This window comes from Notolepis coatsorum (genome assembly GCF_963971535.1).
Source record: "Notolepis coatsorum genome assembly, chromosome: 6".
NCBI lineage: Eukaryota > Metazoa > Chordata > Actinopteri > Aulopiformes > Paralepididae > Notolepis > Notolepis coatsorum.
The window spans coordinates 150,322,565-150,342,508 of NC_140170.1; the positions used below are offsets into that span (position 1 = coordinate 150,322,565).

The 19,944-nt window shown below is 41.6% G+C and overlaps 1 protein-coding gene across 3 annotated transcripts in view; it reads right to left on the minus strand.

Moving 5' to 3' along the window:
- Positions 1 to 19,944, minus strand: part of LOC311229372 (band 4.1-like protein 1) — a 311,906-nt gene that overhangs the window by 100,194 nt on the left and 191,768 nt on the right. For all 3 annotated transcript variants that reach the window (XM_084315458.1, XM_084315459.1, XM_084315457.1), the window contains 2 exons: positions 15,416 to 15,554; positions 14,632 to 14,799 (listed from right to left, as the gene is read on the minus strand). In XM_084315458.1, the coding sequence (XP_084171584.1) occupies positions 14,632 to 14,799; positions 15,416 to 15,454 (207 nt within the window). In that variant the 5' untranslated portion in view covers positions 15,455 to 15,554. The remainder of the gene's footprint in view (positions 1 to 14,631; positions 14,800 to 15,415; positions 15,555 to 19,944) is intronic.

A 19,944-nucleotide genomic window follows, 5' to 3' on the forward strand; every position in this document is an offset into this window, starting at 1 on the left:
TATGTTTATGTTTGAGAACCTGGTTTTGAGTTTTTTACTGCAGCCTAGTTGATTGTTGAGTAATTTCCAAAGTTCACGTGGTTTATTTTTGTTTTCCTCGGTTTTGTCATTGATGAAATTTTTTTTAGCAGTTTTGATCATGGAGTTTACGTCATTTCTTAGTCCGTTTCTTTCTAGTTTGAGTTCAGTCACGTGGTCTTGGAGTTCACTGCTCGTGCTTTTGGTAAGCTTTGACTGACTTTTACGAAACTCAGAGCATTTTTTGTCTCTGGCTTTCATAGCGGTCAGTATTTCAGTGTGCATCCATGGCTCAGCGCGATTTTTTACCCTGGTGGTTCTTAGGGGGGCCATGTTGTTTAGTATTGATGAAAATTTGGTTTTGAAGCCAAGCCAAGTTTCTTCAACCAGTGTACCATTGAGTTCATCTGACCAGTCCAGACTCTCCAGTTCAAGGTTAAAGGCCTCGCTAGAGTAGGTTTTGAGGTCTCTAGATGTGACTGTTTTGTGACAGCCAGCCTTTAGTTTTAGCTTTTTGCGGGTACAGAATATCATATAATGATCACTTAACCCGCATTCTATAACCCCTTTATTGGAGATCTTGGACTTGTCAGAGGTCAGTATGAGGTCACTGGTAGTCTGAGTTGATTCACATATCCTTGTGGGTTGGGTGATTAGTTGGCTGAGGCCGTGCAGATCACAAAACCTATTGAAGGATTTGAAGACGGTGCATCTTTTTGTTGCATATCCATGTTCCAATCCCCAATAAGAATTTTTTCCGCATCCTCAGCTCCAGCTAAGCACACATCCAGAGTATCATAAAAGCCAGTTTGATCTGGCGGTCTGTATATTGTGCCGACTAGAACAGATTTTGCCCTTTCAAATAAAATGTCCACCCATACGGTTTCAATTGTCTCATGATGAAGGTCAGTACGGGTAATGAATTTGGTGTCCTTATGTATGTACATACAAACACCACCTCCATATGCCGTTGTATAATGTTGCGTAGTTTATACATAGGTTAAGAGGTATTGGCAATATATTCCACAGTTGGGTCCTTTTCTCTTATATAATGTGACTGGGACAAGTATAGAAATCATTGGCTTGTTTGTTCTCAGATACATGACTGGAATAGGTAAGGTAAACATAAAATGAGTTAAAATAGTGAACATGAGATATAAAATAGTAAACACATGAGATACACAATTTAAAGGAATGAAAAGAAATATAAAATGAATTATAAAATAGTAAACACATGAGATACACAATTTAAAGGAATGAAAAGAAATATAAAATGAATTATAAAATAGTAAACACATGAGATACACAATTTAAAGGAATGAAAAGAAATATAAAATGAATTAATAAATGAGATAATTTGGTGAAATATAAAATAAACAATTAAAGGAATGAAAGTAAATATAAAATTAGTTATTATTTAAATGTCAGTATTTATACAGTGTGGGTTAAGATCTATGTGTATTTTCAGGGTTGTGAATATCGTCCCTTTTAATTTTAACATGATGGCAACACCTTTTATTTTAATATATACACTGTCGCCTGGCTATGACCATCAGGTCAATGGTAAAATATAAAATCATTTAAAGGTTGGAAAAGAAATATAAACCATGAATGGAATAGGACTTAATACAATTATGACCATCCTTAATACAATTATGACCAGTGAATGACACAATTTAAAGGAATGAAAAGAAATATAAAATGAAGTAAAATAGTAAACAAATGAGATAAAATAGTAATGAATGACACAATTTTAAAGAAATGAAAAGAAATATAAAATGAATTAATAAATGATAATTTGGTGAAATATAAAATAAACAATTAAAGGAATGAAAGTAAATATAAAATGAGTTAATAAGATACAGAGAGGAAAATGACAATGGAGCGGTAGATCCAAACATTCCATGGGATGCAATGAAGGTGGTAATACGAGGAAAACTGATAGCAAAGGCAGCACTACTCAAGAAGACCAGAATAGAGACATACCAGAACTTAGTAAAGTAACTGAAAGAATTAGAAAATTAGAGAAAAAACACCAAAACTCAAAGAACCAAGAGACACTTAGGGAAGTAAAAGACGTTAGAGAAAAGATAAACAAAGAATTACTGACAGAAATAGAGAAGGCTAGATACATGAAACAGACATACTATGAAGGAGGACCGAGAGCAACCAGACTTTTAGCTAGACGAATCAGGACACAGCAAAAACTAAACACAATACACACAATAAAAGACACAAACACAAACAGGATACTAAGAGAACCAGCTGAAATAGTGAAGACATTCGAAGAATACTACAAGACACTATACACACAACCGATAGCGGCAGGAGAAGAAGAGATAGAGACATTCTTAGAAAAACTATATTTACCAATCGATAGGAAAGGAACAGAACGAAATATTAAATGCAGATTACAGAACAGGAAGTGGGAAATGCGATCAGTAAAGCAAAGAATAGTGAAGGAAATCGATGATTTGCATTTGGTTTATAACCGATATAGAGATGAGTTTTAGGAGGATAATACCATCATCATCATTTTCAGCATGTATGTCTGTCTCCAGCCAAACTGGGCAGAGGGCCGTTATCAGCTGGGTGAAACAGAGCAGAGAGGGAGTGTGTTCATAGGCAGTCTCCACAGCGAGATGAGGTTTGAGAGACACCACTAGACGTTTAATGTGTATAATGTAAATATCTGTAGATGACAGCATCTGCTATTAGATCTCAGATGAGGAGTACAGTATTTAGTGGTGTGTGTTTTCAAGTTAGACTGGGAAGCCAGTTCTAATAGAGCCATGGGCTCCGAGGTCGTCGGCAGGTTGTTAACATAAACACTGATAAGCACTGGTGGGGGAGGTTTGGTCAGAGCTATGGGGAGAGTTCGATATCGATAGAAGAGGACGTTTAGGCCATGGTTAGACTAGTGTTTTTGTGGTCGTTTTTTGAATACGTTTGAATACGTTTGCTGTCCCTTTTACACAGAAATACGTTTTTTGGCGGATTTTGGCGGATACGTTGTGGCCCTACTGAAAACGCTAAATTGTGTTTTCCGTTTTTGAGTAGTGCCAAAACTCGCCGACAACAGTCGTGTAATTTGCACGGAGCCGTTGTTGCGAAAACGCCCATGTGCAGCACCGAGCACCGGCCGAGGAGCAGCCCGCTCGCAGCACCGTGTATCTCTCCAGTCTGGGCTGTCTGTCTGTCTGTCTGTCTCGAGCAGCACCGAGCAGCAGAGCCCCCCATGCCCCGCGCGCCTCATCTCTCCTGCCTCGAGCAATGCCATAACGTGCATTCGCGCATTCATAACGTTATTTCGTGGGACTGTACATTGTAACATTAACACAGCCCAGCTGTCAACTGTAGGCTACTTTGTAACTTTCGGGCGTTTTATTCATAACAAACACTGACGCGATTCCGCCAACACATATGTAATATTAATAGGTTTTGCTCACAGAGAGATAGATAAATAAATAAACATAATCACGGTTATCTACCAACAACTGCATGTACTGTAGAAATTTATGTTTCAGTGCAGATAAAGGTACTGTACAAAATAACCTCTAAAACACTGCTAGAATACACAAGCAGTTAGGGTGCGCTGTGTTAACTTACAATGTACAATCGCGCGAAATAATGTTATGAATGCCCGAAAACATTTGTGATGTCACAGTATGATGTCATAATCAAACATTCTAGAACATTTGTGTATCTATTCAACAATTCTCTCACAGCTGAGTGTGGACGACAGCGGGGACGAGGGAGAGTAACTACCTCCCCGCGCATGCTCAGTGCTGAATTCGAGACGAGATCCGTTGTGGTCTGACCAAGCCTTGTTCTGACAAAACGAAAGCGCTCAAGGTGCAAAACGAATGTCTAACTCGGCTGCGAAACTCGGCTGCGAAACTCACCTGAAAAACAAAACGAAAAACAGCCTAGGTGTAACTCCAGCCTTAAAGTGTGTTAAAGGTGACCAGCCATTACCATGGCAGCGTCACATAGTAACGAGGAAAGGGGGCAGGCCCGTCGTTTCTATGACGAAGATCATATAACTAAGGTTTCTTCCGGGTAAGGTCAGACTAAGAAACGAATCCCACAGAAGAGAAGAACCATCAGAGACTTTGAAGCGATTTCCCCCTCCCCCTCCCCTCGCGGGGAAAGGGAGGGGAGGACTGATGTGGCACGATCACGACGACAGGCTTTTTGGGATAACAGCCAGGCCGCAACGACCACCGAGCGGGGTAACAGGAGATCATTAGAATAATGAATTTTAGTGTTCCATCAAAGACTTTCGCAAGGACAATACAATCTGATAACATCTGATCTGAGGCTTTTGTTTATGTAATAAACAACTATTCCAAGAAAGGTACTACGCTGACGGTGTGAATTATTATGTTTACGAATTGCATTAAAGGGGGAATGACCACAATGTACAGCCAGTATGAGAGGACGTCGGAGAAATAAAACACAACGCAAGGATCACAAGAGCCAACCATGAAGAAGTGATAAGGGGCTGATTGTGGTTTTGATCCAAATCTAACAATAGTAAGTCACCAGGTAGCGACGGATTCCCTTATGAATTTTACAAAACATTTAGACAGGAACTGAGCCCCATATTAGAGGCAGCATTCAGACACACGATGAAAAAGGGCACAATGCCACCCTCATGGAAAGAAGCCATAATTACTACAATCCCAAAAGAAGGAAAATATAGGGAACTATGTAGCAGTTTCAGACCAGTGTCCATACTTAATGTAGATTACAAGATGTATACATCGATAATATCCAAAAGATTTTAGACATTTATGCCAGATATTATAGACAAAGACCAGACCGGATTCATTAAAGGAAGACAAACACAGGACAACATAAGGAAGACAGTGCAGATAGTAGAGGAGATACAAAAAGAAGGAAGAAGTGCAGTATTAGTTAGCCTAGACCAGGGGTCGGCAACCTGCGGCCTCGAGGCCGCATGCGGCTCTTTAGCCAATCAGCTGCGGCTCCCTGGCCCAAAAGAAATTAAGTTTTTTTTTATTTATTTTTTTATTTTGGAGATCGATGTCATACTGTGACACTGAAATGAAAAAATATTTCATCAACTAAGATATTTAGTCAACAAAATGCTTACCTGTATGCCTGATATGTGGTGCGAAATTTGCGAACAATGAAAATTTTACTTTTTATTTTATAGATTTTTACCATAAATAAGGGAAGGACTCTAATAGAGCTGCATAGTTCAGGGTTTTATTTCAAAGTAGGTCTACAGATGCCAGTGTTTTTTCTCCTTTTCTGTGTTTTATTTCAAAGTAGGTCTACACATGGTATTCTTTTTTCAAAGTGGACTACTTTCTATTTTATAAATGTTCCACAAATAAGGGAAGGACTCAAATATACCTGAATAGTTCAGGGTTTTATTTCAAAGTCGGTCTACAGACACCAGTGTTTTGTCTCCTCTTCTGTGTTTTATTAAAAAATAGGTCTACACAGCCAGTATTTTTCTCCTCTTCATAAGAGTTTGAGGTTTTCCTTTGGTAAAAACAGGTAAAAACAGCAATTAAAAAGTCAAATTTTTTCTTTTTGTTGCTTTATAATCCCATTAATGCAACAAACTGTGTGCTATAAGTATAAAGTATAATAAATCGCAAATTACTTTGGGTATGCAATTGTCAGGCGTTTTATGCTAAATGTGGGGTATGCTTGGGGATATATAAAACGTTATACACTGTGTTATCTTCATTTTAAGGGTAAATAGGTTGTGCGGCTCCCTGAGCATTTTATTTTGTGGGACGGGGTAAAAGTGGCTCTTTTGATAGTAAAGGTTGCTGACCCCTGGCCTAGACGCAGAAAAAGCATTCGACAGTGTAAGCTGGATATTCCTATTTAAAGTATTGGAGAAATTTGGATTAGACAAAGACGCTATGAAAACAATTAGGGCACTATATCAAGAACCGACGGCAAGGATTAAAGTGAATGGCAGTCAGACGGATCGGATTAAACTAGAGAGGGCTACTAGACAGGGTTGTTGTCTTTCGCCGACGCTCTTCGATGTATTCATCGAACCCCTGGCTCAACTAATTAGACAGACCAAAGACATCAAAGGGGTGGAGATAAGGGGAACAGAACATAAATTGGGACTGTTCGCAGACGATGTGATAGTATATATGAGACAACCAGACACAAGTTTCCCAACACTGATGGATTTACTGACAGAATATGGATATTACTCAGGGTATAGACTTAACATGACGAAGACACAGACTTTAACATTGAACTACACCCCAACGATAGAGATCAAAGAAAAATACAAGATTAAATGGGACATGGACAGGATCAGGTACCTAGGGGTGAACATTACAAGAGGGGTGGAGGGACTATATGATGCAAACTATACACAGATTAATCAGAAAATCAAAAGAGACCTAGAAAGATGGACAGTAATGCCTCTAGACTTCAGCTCAAGGATTGAAATCATTAAGATGAACATATTACCAAGGTTATTATACCTATTTCAGTCTTTACCTATATTAATACCACAAAACCAATTCAGAGAATGGGACAGACAGATATCAAGATTAATTTGGGGGGGGAAAGGCCAAGGATCAGATATGTGACTCTACAACTACAAAAGGAGAAAGGAGGAATGGCAGTACCCAGTTTAGAAGACTATTATTATGCAGCACAGCTTAGAATAGTAGCATACTGGTGCAATGAGAATTATGAAGCCAAATGGAAAGACATAGAAACAAAAAGAGAGGGACTCAAAGTGCAGGCACTAATAGGAGATAGGGAGCTGTTCAGAAGAAAGGAACAACTAATAGACCCAATTATCAAATTCACTATTAATATATGGAACACAATAGTAAAGAAATACAAACTAGAAAAAGAATCCAAGATACTGAGATGGATAACACATAACAACAAATTCAAGCCAGGGATAGAAGATCACGGGTTCAAAAGATGGGAGAGGGGGGTATAACAGCAATATGTACAATGATAGAAGGAGGGGAGATGCAGACTCTACAAAAATTGAAAGAAAGATTCGGACTAGAGAATAGAGAGCACTTTAGATATTTACAGATTAGAGATTATTACAACAAGGAAATAAAACAAGACAAAGATCAGAATGGGATAATTAGGATAATGGTAAAAGCATACGAAGGAAGGAAGGGAAGGGTTATATCAGCAATATATCAGGCAATAATGGACAGCAAGGACATCACAACCATATATATAAAGGAAAAGTGGGAGAAGGAATTAGAAACGGAGATAACAGAGGAAGAATGGTATAACACATGTAAGATACAACACTCAACCACAGGGTCAAGGATATGGAGGGAGTTTGGGTGGAAAAACATAATTAGATTCTTTAACACCAGAAATACAGGGCAATTATACACCAGCACAGAAACCATGTTGGAGAAAATGTGGACAAGAAGTAGCAAACTACACACACATATTCTGGGGATGTCAGAAAATAGGAAATTATTGGGAAGAGATAGGAGAGATAATAAATGGAATAGTAGTAGGATATGAAATATCCCAGACAGGTCAATTACTATATCTAGGGAACTTATCACAGAAAGGAATTCAGGGGGAAGACAAATACCTGATTAAGATACTATTAGTAGCAGCCAAAAAAGTATTGACTAAACTGTGGTACAGAGTAGAAGCACCGACGAAGGAACAATGGACAGAGATAGTAGGGGGGATACAGGAAATGGAGAGAATCACACATATGCTGAGGCTACAAGAAGAGAAATTCGAGTCAAAATGGGAGAAATGGGAGGAATATAGGAAGAAAACAAACGACATCACAGGAGAATGAAAAGGAAACAAAGAAAATAAATTGAAATGTAAATAAACTATGAACGGACCGATGACCCCATCTATATATGTTTACTTTTATTTATTATTTTGTAATTTTTTTATTTATTTTTTTTACTTGATTTAGATATTATTTTCTTATAATTTTGTCTGTTAATTGTAATGGTGTTGTTGTTGATGTTTGTAAATAAAATAAAAAATATTTGCAAATAAAAATGTAAGTAAAAAAAAAGGTATACTTTCAAAAAACACACTTAAGTATATTTTAGTTTTTTTTCTACCTGGGGAGGGCAGATGCCAGCTGAGCATCTCTGCAAAGAGCTCACCTCAATGAACGCTGGCAACACAACACTGGCGGCATACAGGAAATAGGAAATCAACATATTACTAGCTAACCGGCTCTAAAAATAGCCTTCTTCTACAGATCAGCCCAGCCAGGCTCAACCATGCATATGAGCTGGAGCATGTCCCAGTGGGGTATAGTGAGAGAGATAGGGAGGGGGAGAGAGAGAGAGAGATAGGGAGGGGGAGAGAGAGAGAGAGATAGGGAGGGGGAGAGAGAGAGAGAGAGATAGGGAGGGAGGGAGGGAGAGAGAGAGAGAGAGAGAGAGAGAGAGAGAGAGAGAGAGAGAGAGAGAGAGAGAGAGAGAGAGAGAGAGAGAGAGAGAGAGAGAGAGAGAGGTGCTCTCTACCCAGCCTGAAGACCCTGGAGTCCCTCAGCCAAGCATCCATGACAAGAGGGTTAAAAGACACAGCACCTCCTCCAGTCAGAGTGACCCCAAAGTGGGTGCCGGCTAGATGCCCCCCCCCCCCCCCCCCCCCGGCTGACCTTCGGCGCTCACATCGCCGCAACAACCAGAACCTGCAGATTCCTCCAGAGCAACGTCAAAAGGATCCGCCCCTTCCTGACAAAAGAAGCCCCCCAACTCCTCCTGCAATCAATAGTCATGTCTCGCCTCGACTACTGCAATGCATTGCTAGCTGGTTTACCGACCACCGCCACCAAGCCGCTTCAACTCATACATAACGCAGCGGCCAGCCTGATCTCCAACCTACCAAAGTCAGCCCATGTTACCCCGCTTCTCAGAGCGCTGCACTGGCTTCCCATTGCGGCACGAATGTTGCTTCAAGGTCCTTGACCTGGCATACTGTAAAGCGAGGGTAACGGCTCCCGGCTCCTACCTCCGGTCAATGGTCTTTAACTACTCATCCTCAAGACCCCTCCGCTCTACATCTTCTGGCCACCTCAGACCCACTCCTATCTGAGCTCTGGGCAGGTCATCAAAGAGAAGCCGGCTTTTCTCTGTCCTTATACGGCTTTTTCCCAACACTTTCCTCACAACCATGGCATTTCTATATGACTGAAGTACAGTATTTATTGCTGGGGGGATCACACGCATGTGTACCTATAAGGTAAAAAATAATTGGAATCGGTAGACAAAATCTCTACCGGTGTATGAAATACTGGTGCAACTAATGCCCACCCCTACCACCGGTTGAGTAAAGTAGAGGGTGAAAAAGCCTGATGACAGAAGGTTGATTTGCATCACAAAGAGGACACAAAGGCGTGCATCGCCACAATACCAACCATCGTTGCAGAGTTAAAAAAAAAAAAAAAAAAAAAAAAAAAAAAAAAAAGGGTATTTAAGAATTTTGTATTGGTTGGGGAGAGAGGTTGACGCAAGGGCAGCTTTCTTGGTATTCACACACATGAACAGCCTCATGCACACAGACACACACACACCAGAGCTTGAGCATAAGTATCCTGAGGGCTGCTCACGGAAACATAAGTTATTCTATATGCGTCTTGGCTGCACCTGATTTGCAACTGCATCACTGAGCACAGAGTGACAGTTACCATCTTCCTGGACTTTTACTTTTAAAACGACATTGTCAACAACATTGTCAATATTACACTTACAGTACACTTAACACATTGGCGGCCACTGGGATGAGTCTAATATCACTAGAGACGACCAGCATTTGTAAACAGACTTGGGGCTGTTTGTAGAGCTAAATCTATACTTTATAGTATTGCTATCTGTCCATTCTCATTGTCAATTGAGTCCATAAACCGTCCCTTCAAAATGGCTTAAAGAAAAAAAAAATCATCAATACATTCTCATTTTATAGCGCCGTGAATATAAGCGTTATACGGCATTTGGTCTAGTATATTTCCTGGAAGGCTAGATAAAGGGCTAATAGCTACTAACGTTATATCCAATGGCATTTCTGTTATACATAAGCTACAGTTAAAACTCAAACTGCATATGATCGGCACGATCCTCAAGCATGTATGCATGAAAGGGGGGGGGGGGGGGGCGGGGGACGTTGTTTCTTATTATTTACCAATAACCGTGTTCGTCTAAGTAGCCACATACGCTGATTGTATCGTATCATGACAAGGCCCGATCGGGCTGTAATTTACGTGAAAAAGATCTTACCATGAGCCGGTTGGATCCCCCCGAGCATTTCCCCGTTATCGATCGCCATCTGGTAGATCGATATGTCCATTGGCTGATGATAAATCCCCTTATTGCATAGTGAAATCCGCGATCCAAAACGTATTCCGTGCAACAGACAATAGCTATCGCTTCAGGTGAGTAGAAAACTACATTAGAGATTAAAATAAAAAAGACAACTTCGGCCACAGGGAACACTGCATTATCGCGATAGCGCCCCTAAGAGGATCTGGCCGGTAATGCACTTTCTCGAATTCAAAGAGTGGGCCCAGTAGGGTACATCTGCAGTGCAGCTCGGCGACCTTGAATAGGTTATTAAAATGGAATAAAAGCCAAAACAACTTGCCACGGATATATCCGTCCTTCGGTCCATTAAGCATGGATTCGAAAGCCGGATATATCCGTGCTTGGGCGCCATTGTGTTAATGTAGATCTCTGTATTTTTTACTGTATATTTATATTAGAATGTACATACATTACATAGGAAATGTGAATCCCGGACCGTATTTTATTAAATTTGATTATTATTATTTTATTCTTAGGCTTATTTTATTCTTTATTCTTAGGCAATTTTTTGTTATTCTTATCCGTGATTTGTTTCGTCTACCTAAATGTTTACTGTGAGCGATTTGTAATGCCACATTTCCCTCGGGATGTTTAAAGTATTTCTATTGTATTCTATTCTATTAACATTCAATGACTATAGATTTCACAACGCCCCTGTCAGAGAGTTGAGCTGAGGGATTTCATTGGCCAGCGGGGACATCATCTGAGCTAGCAGATATGTAGTCGACCATTGTACTCAAGGTAAATCTTCTCCATCCTCCAATCACAATTGTTGCTTCCCTAGGACAAACATTGTTCATTCTTTTAATGCATGGAGGCATATGAAGACAGCTTGGCGTCAAGCTATCAGCATGTACAGTATTTCCTCCAGTTTCTATGTATACTGAATGGTAAATGGACTGCATTTATATAGTGCTTTTATTCAAAGGGCTCATGCCTCACATTCACTCACATACTGACGGCAGAGGCAACCATGCAAGGTGCCAACCTGCTCATCGGGAGCAGTTAGGGGGTTAAGTATCTTGCTCAACGACACTTTGAGACACCACTGGGAGGTAGGGCTGAGCCCAAACTTTCGAACGTTCGGACCTTCGTTCGTTACGTTGGCGTTCAAATCTTAATTAATGGGTTCGAACCTCCGCTTTAAAAAAAGAATGTCTTTTAACATTTACGTTGAATTTTCTTTTATTTATTTTACACAAAAAATATATATCAGAATGTGATATATATCAGAATATCACAGTACTATGTTGTGTTTACAATAATTTGAAAGTCACGCGCGAATACAGACACAACAACAACACAGTCTAGTGAGATGAGGAGGGGTTACCGTCATATCAGGAAATTAATCACATGCAAAAAAGAGTTAAGTGACTTATTATTATTTCATAATACAACGTTTTAGAACGGACGTTTGGATTAAAACAAGTGTATGCGGAACACAAGTTACTTAACGTTACACCTGTAAGTTATGTTATGCACGTTAATTAAGCTATGTAATGTTAGAGCGTTAAGGTAGCAGGAGCCGTCGGCCAACAAAGTTTCAACAAATGGATTCACAAAATGGATTATCATCCAAACGTTATTGAAGCCTCCCGTGACCAGTACGTAGTCAGTACTCTTAACGCAGCAATGTGCGCATATGCGCTACGTTATATGTGTAAATGTGTAAAAGTTCTGAATCAGATTTTTGCATGATTAAAAACGATGGTTCGACCGTTCGTTCAAAAAACCCTGGCGAATGTTCGAATCCCAAAAACAGGCTTGGGGACAGCCCTACTGGGAGGAGCCGGAATCTAACTGGGAACCTTCCGATTACCAGACGACCACTCTACCTGAGCCGCTCCAGGTTTTGGGACAGAGAATCTGTGGATGCAGCAGTGAGGCAACTGAGTCGTAGTGTAGGGCGGCTTGTAGCGCAGAGCGGCTTATAGCATAGAGCGGCTTGTAGTGTAGAGCGGCTTATAGCGCAGAGCGGCTTGTAGCGTAGAAGGGCTTGTAGTGCAGAGCGGCTTGTAGTGTAGAAGGGCTTGTAGCGCAGAACGGCTTGTAGTGTAGAGTGGCTTGTAGTGTAGAGCGGCTTATAGCGCAGATCGGCTTGTAGTGCAGAGCGGCTTGTAGCGCAGAACGGCTTGTAGCGCAGAGCGGCTTATATAGCATAGACCGTCTTGTAGCGCAGAACGGCTTGTAGCGTAGAGCGGCTTGTAGCGTAGAATGGCTTGTAGCGCAGAACGGCTTGTAGCGTAGAGTGGCTTGTAGCGTAGAGTGGCTTGTAGCTTAGCGTGGCTTGTAGCGTAGAGCGGCTTGTAGCGTAGATCGGCTTGTAGCGTAGAGCGGCTTGTAGCGTAGAGTGGCGTGTAGCAGAGCGGCTTGTAGCTCTGCCGTCCCAAACACAGCTGGCAGTGGAGCCCAGCCCGATCTCGCTTAAAATATGTAAATATAGTACTAATCGACCACCGGAAAAAGTTATATATTGACGTATTTACGATGTAAATGTACAATGTGTACGTATTGGAAATAAGTACATATATTACATATTCAAAAAGTGTTTAACTTCAAACTTTCAAACCAGGGTGCTTGCATAGGAAGGAAGTGCCTTTACCGAGAGACTACGAGAGACACTTTTCTGATGGCCCAAAGCCTAACCACACTTTTAACTAAAACTAACCATAACCTTAACCCTAACCCTAACCTTAGCTTTATATCTTAACCATAACCGTTAAACAATAAAACGAACCATCATCATAGTATTGCTGTGTTTGTATCAGGGTTGGTGGTTTAGTCTAGTGGTGAGAGCACTTGCCTGCAACCACAGTCATTGTTGGTTCAACTCCCAGTCACAGTGTTGGTTTTGGACTTTTTCCAATACCAAACGTAAATATATTACGAATACAAGATGTCAATATATTACTTAGGGCTATGTTCATTGTGTACCTTTTTTCCTGTGGTCGATTCGTACTTTATTTACGTTTTCTAATGAGACCGTGTTGCAGCCCAGTGCCAGATAGAAGCATGATGGCCTGACTGGGGTGTTAAGACAACCTGTCAGTGCCCAGAGTGTCCTCTCTCTCTTCAATCTAGCTGCAAAATTACTATACCAGCAAAAACATAGAGATATCCCAAGTGACTCGAGCAATAGAATATGATTTCTCTCTTCCGCCGTGAAGAAAAGTGTTGGAGAGAGAGAAGATAGAGCTATTTTCTCTGAGCCTGCGATCACTAGACAAGAAGCAGTGCATCTCTCTCTCTCTCTCTCTCTCTCTCTCTCTCTCTCTCTCTCTCTCTCTCTCTCTCTCTCTCTCTCTCTCTCTCTCTCTCTCTCTCTCTCTCTCTCTCTCTCTCTCTCTCTCTCTCTCTCTCTCTCTCTCTCTCTCTCTCTCTCTCTCTCTCTCTCTCTCTCTCTCTCTCTCTCTCTCTCTCCTCACAACCATGTCATATTTATGCATGTCTCGAGTTTCCTTTACCAGCGTATAGATGTGTCCTATTTTACACTGCTGCAATAATAACAGACCTTACGAAAAAGTATTGTGGTATTTCCAAAAATGTATCATGGTATTTCCATAATAATCTGTCACTACCGTCATGGTAGTGACCAAGAAGATTATGGGAATGCCATCAGTATCATGGTTTAAAGTGGATTATACCGTGGTGTTATTTAAAGGGCTACTTCACCAAAAAACAATGCTGATTTATCTTGCACATAATCTCACACACATCCAGAAACTCGTAAAATGTAATTTATTTGAATGGCCACCAGTGATATCATCATACCACGTCTTATAAGGACTGCTACCTTATAATTTCATTAACAATACATTATGCTAATTGTATGTCTATTTTGTGTCTACATCACTGCTGTAAAGTACTTTGGGCTGTAATTATTGTATGAAAGGTGCTATACAAATAAAGTTTATTATTATTACCATGATGCTTTTTTTGTAATGGAGATATTAGGGTGGTTAATGGAGAGTCTCAGCCCCACCCCCCACTGTTCTGTGTCACATGGTCTGCACGTGTAGAGGATGTCTAACATTGTCTGGCATCGCCCCGAGGTGAGCTCTCGGTATGGCTCCCTGTCTGTCTCTCTTGGCTTATCTGCTCCTAGCAGAGCTACACACAACCGAGCACAAAGACAACCGATGACAGAAAGAAAAGAGACAACGCGGACAAAACAGAACAGACCTGTACCTCAGGGTTTGATTTGAAAGTGGATTAATGCTGATTCCATAAACTGTTTTACCAATAATTGTTTTCCCGTCATGCTCACCTCGATCTCTGCTTCGTAGTCGGAGGAGTCCAGCAGAGTCACTTTGAAGGGGAACGTCTTGAGCCGTTTGGAGCCTTTCTGGGGAGATTTGGGGTTCTTATTCAGGGAGGTCCTCTCTGACATGTCATCTGCTTCTCTGTACTCGTCTAGGTGTTTGGAGTCCTGGTCCTTCACACAGGGGGGGAAAACAGGCATGTTTAGTTTAGTTTAGTTTAGTTTAGTTTAGTTTTAGTTTTAGTTTAGTTTAGTTTAGTTTTAGTTTTAGTTTAGTTTAGTTTAGTTAGGTTTAGTGTTTATTTGACAGGGATTATGCGTAATTAAAAAATATAGGCCTACCAGAGTTAGCTTCAAGCTAATTTGAATCTGTTGTCTCTGGATGCTTTAAAGCTGTAGTAGGCAACCTCTAGGAAATTAGCGAGAGAGAGTTTACCTGCCCGGTAGAAATAAAGCAAGCTCTGCATTACTTCTCAAGCCCATGCATGTCCAAAAAAAATTCCACAGACCCCCAGAGATACCAGCAGCTTTAAGCTGTATACCAAAATAGCATCCTCAATGCAGTTTTAGGCAGGATAGAATACACTAAAAGGGTCCTAAAATCTTCACATTACAAGTTTATTGAACACACAGCGACCAAAAGTTGTATACATTGGGGGTACGTATTCAATAGAGGGAGAACTCACAGAGAACACTTATTCAGTTGGGGAGTTATTTACATAACTGTTGTTCTATCACAAATCCCATTGTGCTCTCCAAGGTGTTTACCATACAGCTCGTCAGCGCATACCTGTTTGGCCATCTTGCCGTCAGAGGCAGAGTCCTGCATGCCTGCAGCAGCCTCCCTCTCCTGGGAGGACTCCTCTCCGGGTCTCTCTTCACCTCACACTCAGGGCCTGGCACTCTTGGCACGGCAACTTAACACCGACCTGAGGGAAAAAACAACCAGGTCGCAAATACTTTAAAAAACACGCCTCACTGGACAAACAGTAGAGTCATATTTCAAAATGTCACGTCAGCATCATGTCACACACACAAGTGCTGAATGCATGGGATAACGATAACAACAACAACAAGATTGCGAGCGGCCGCGTCAGGGAAGATATTCAGAGTACTATACTTCACCCAACGTGTAGCATGTATAGCAACACCATCACACCACCGCTACCAAACGTGTTCTGAACACTGTGTTTCTTTCACCTTGTCGTTAAGGGCACTCACTTTACTCATGAAACCCCTCACTGAGTTAGATAATGATAGTCTATTTAAGCAAGCTAAGCTGTAGCGCTAAAATGATAATTACCCCCCCCAGAAATCTTCACATTAATCTAGCCACGGGTGCCAGGGTCAACTTGATTCTTGCCTAAAGCTCAACTAAGACATTCACACAGAGGTCAGAGAGATGACCGCTTCAGAGCTGAAACGATTCCTCTCGATTTTACTCTATTACAAAAAATCATCAAGGACTGATTTGACCCACAGCGCACTGTGTTTCACACGGACGATAATTAGCCTACTGTTGCTCAACGCGCGTTCGCTATGGAACACCAAATAGGTTGGAACGTGAAATTTCCACGTGCAGATTGCAAATGAAAGAAGATAGAGAAAATAGCGATGAGCAAAGAGAGACAGGCCCTAGAAAACGCCAGAAATTATCAAACGTTTGTAGGGATGTCCCGATCCGATCAGTGATCGGGGCCGATCACGTGATTTTATTTTTTATTTTTATTCAACAAACATGACCATGTTCACGTCTTAAACTCATACTGAGGCCTTAGTTTTGGTTTTAAATTGCATATCATCATTCATTTATTTATTGTCACACAGAGCAGAAGAATTTTGCCAAAACAAACCAATAGTATCCAGCTGCAGAACGGCAGACCAGCCACACTCTCAGACCCAAACGCATTTCCTTTGATTTAATTATACATCAAATGATTTATGTCAAGGATTGCAATGCCTCGCTTGAATGAAGTTAACTTTTCACCTGGATAACGTCAACATTCAGGGTGAACGTAATGTGAGAAATTGGGATACAAAATTTTAAAAATAAAAAAATATTTAAAATTCTTAATTTTTTTTGATCGGATCGGGAAAAATCGGTATCGGTAGATACTCAAAATCACATGATCGGGATCGGATCCGTAGCAAAAAAATGTGATCGGGACATCCCTAAACGTTTGGGATCATTTCAAACTGAAAGACAAGGAAAACTCTGTGTCTATTGTAAAATCAAAAAAAAACTAGCCTACCACAATAGCACTTTGTCAATACTTTAGCATCTCAGAAGAAAGCATCCAGTCCACAGTTCTTATCCAATTACTCGATTAATCGATAACGGGTAAAATACTCTATTACTAAAATAATTGATAGTTGCAGCCTTAAACAACTTTGTGGAAAAGTGGATGCATTTGGTAAAGAATGTTGCTGTCAGGGCACTCTTAACACATTCTGCGCCAAGAATGAGTTAACTCATTATTGCCCGCCAATCGAATATCGCCAACAACGAGTAAACTCGTTATTGTGATCATTATTTCTTTTATTCGCTATTGCCATTCATAATTCATCCACCAAGGCTCTGGGAAACTCTGACACTCTGTCTGCGATTGCAATGGCCCGATACCGCCGCCTGGAGGATTTCGGCCGATGTTGCACTTTTCTACAGGAAGTATGACTATGCATCGGTGAATGACGTCCCGGCGCAGTTTTCTTGTAACGTGAATCCGGATGAACAGTCGAGTGCATTGAATCGCCTTCGAGATGCAAGATTCATTATGCTTTTGGAGTTTATGGTGTCGGCCAAATGGACATACGATCTAGCAGATGGCAATCAAATAATTGGAATATTTTTCCTCCAGTATCATCGGCCAGAGGTAAGAGGAATCTAACGTTAATTCCAGCTCGATTGTCCATTTCTTTCATTGCAATCCATCTGATCAACGTATGATGTTGTACTAAAGAAAAACGTTATTGGTCCTGTGTCAATCTGACTGCGTCTCCCAAAAGTTAGAGATGAAATATATAAATCACCCACCTCAGGGTGAGTCCACCCAACCATGCTGGGACAAACAGTAGTGGGGTAACAGAACTGTGGCAATAGCATCATCACAGTGAAGTAGTCTCGACAGGTGGGGGAATTGCACCAACGCTGCCAGGGTGAAGGGGTTTGATTTCCACAGGGGTCAATAATACTAATGTATTAATATGCTTTCAATAAAAGCATTCACTTCGACTTCCGGTATGAGAGCAGACGGATAACACACGTGCGATAGAGCTCCTGGTCAAATGAGCGAAAAAACGGATAAAAAAAGACCCGAAAAGTAATTAAAAAGGAAAATGCTCACGAGAAGTAAGGAAGAGACAACGATTGTGAAGGAAATAGAAATGGAGAACATACGAGAAGGAGAGAATCTGAAGAAACAGAATCCCCGAAGCGAAGCCGAGAAAAGCCAGGCGGAAGAAGGGGGAGGTACCGCTGAGGCAGACACGGGAATGCCAGGATGGGCCATGATCATGCAGGCCGGGATACTGGAGAACATAACAGCGGCGATAAAACTGAACACGGACACGATAAGGAATGATATTGGGAAGCTACGGGAGGAATTGAGGAAGGAACAGGAGGACTTCAGAGGTGAAATGAATACAGAAATCAAAAGGGTGGAGGAGAAGATGGCGGAACAGGACAGAAACGTGACCGAGTTACAGACTAGGACGGCACACGCGGAGGAATGGAACACGGAGATACACAAGGTATTAACATGTGTGATTCAGAAACAAGAACAGATGGAGACAAAGATGTTGGACATGGAGGGGAGGTCACGGAGAAATAACATCAGAATATGGGGACTGAAAGAAGGAGTCGAAGGGGAATCGGTGACCCTATATGTGGAAAAGCTTATCAAAGAACAACTGAAGGAAACGGGACTGGAAAAAATGGAGATACAGAGGGCCCACAGGGCGTTGGCTCCGAGACCACAACCGGACAGACCTCCGAGGGCGGTGATTATTAACTTTCTGAGATTCGAGGTTAAGGAATTGGTACTCAGAACCGCGTGGACCAAGAAGATTGAAATCGAAGGGAAAAGACTATCATTTGATCACGACTACTCGACAGCGGTAGCGATAACACGCAGGTCCTACGCGGGACTGAAGAAAACCCTGAAAGAAAACGGAATGAGATTCCAGTCACCCATGACCTCGCTAAGGATTCACTGGGAGGAAGGGGCGGCGATGTACGCGAGCGAGAGATGAGACGGCGAGGGATGCGGATGACGGAGGACGGAGAAGGAAGGAGGCGGGAGGAACAGACGCGGAGCTTGCAGCAGAGATTGGAGGGAGCCCGCAGGTGGATCAGAGTGGGAGACCGAAACCGGAGGGAGGAGAGAGGAGAAGGCGGAGGTGAAACGTGACGGAGCGAGGACGGAGACGGATGAGGAGGCCAGACGGAGAGGAGGCGGGAGGAGGCGAACGGATGAGTACACGCACAAGAGATTGAAAAAACTATTCAAATAGAGACAAAGTATAGAAACTGAAATAACATATGCATAAGCACACATTCCCAGGTAGAGGCAGGATATAGAAATGAACGTAACGTATACATGGACACATAATACACAAGCTGAGAACTTGAACTTGAACTTGAACTTGAGCTGATGGAGGAAATAAATGGAAATATAACTAGGTTTGATAGGCGAGACACAGAACATACTGAAACAGATACATAGACACACGCTGTGAGTAACACAGTTGGGAGGGATTAAGGGGATAAATGGACATCACATAGAAAATAGAGGAGAGGAAAAGAAAGTAATAAGGGGTACACGGGAGACACCGCACACGGATATGGGAGGAAGGAGGGACAATGAAACATATGAGTCACATTGAGAAAGACCAAGAAAAGAGGGTCTTTGATCAAAAGGAAGGACAGAGCGCTTTTGACCAGGAGCTCGAAAGCAAAAAAAAAAACAGTAAGAAAGCTGGACAAATATGACGAGCGATTGGGGGCAAGGGTTTCAAACCCCCAAGCCGTCAGGAGGGGGCCCCTCGCTAGGAGGGCAATTACCCCTCACCCACCAGCAGGGGACAGGGGGGGACACAGGGACCCCCCGAACGCCTTGGGAGCACTTTATGTAAAGTTTATGTTTTTTATTTATGTTAATCATTATATGTATTCGGTGAAGAGAGCGGAGGCTCCAACCGGAGGGGGGAATGAGTGTGACATGGGGGGGACTGACAGACGAAAGAAGAAGAAAGATGACAAGGGTTAAAGGTATAAAAATGATGTCGTTAAACGTTAATGGAATGAATAATGCGATAAAA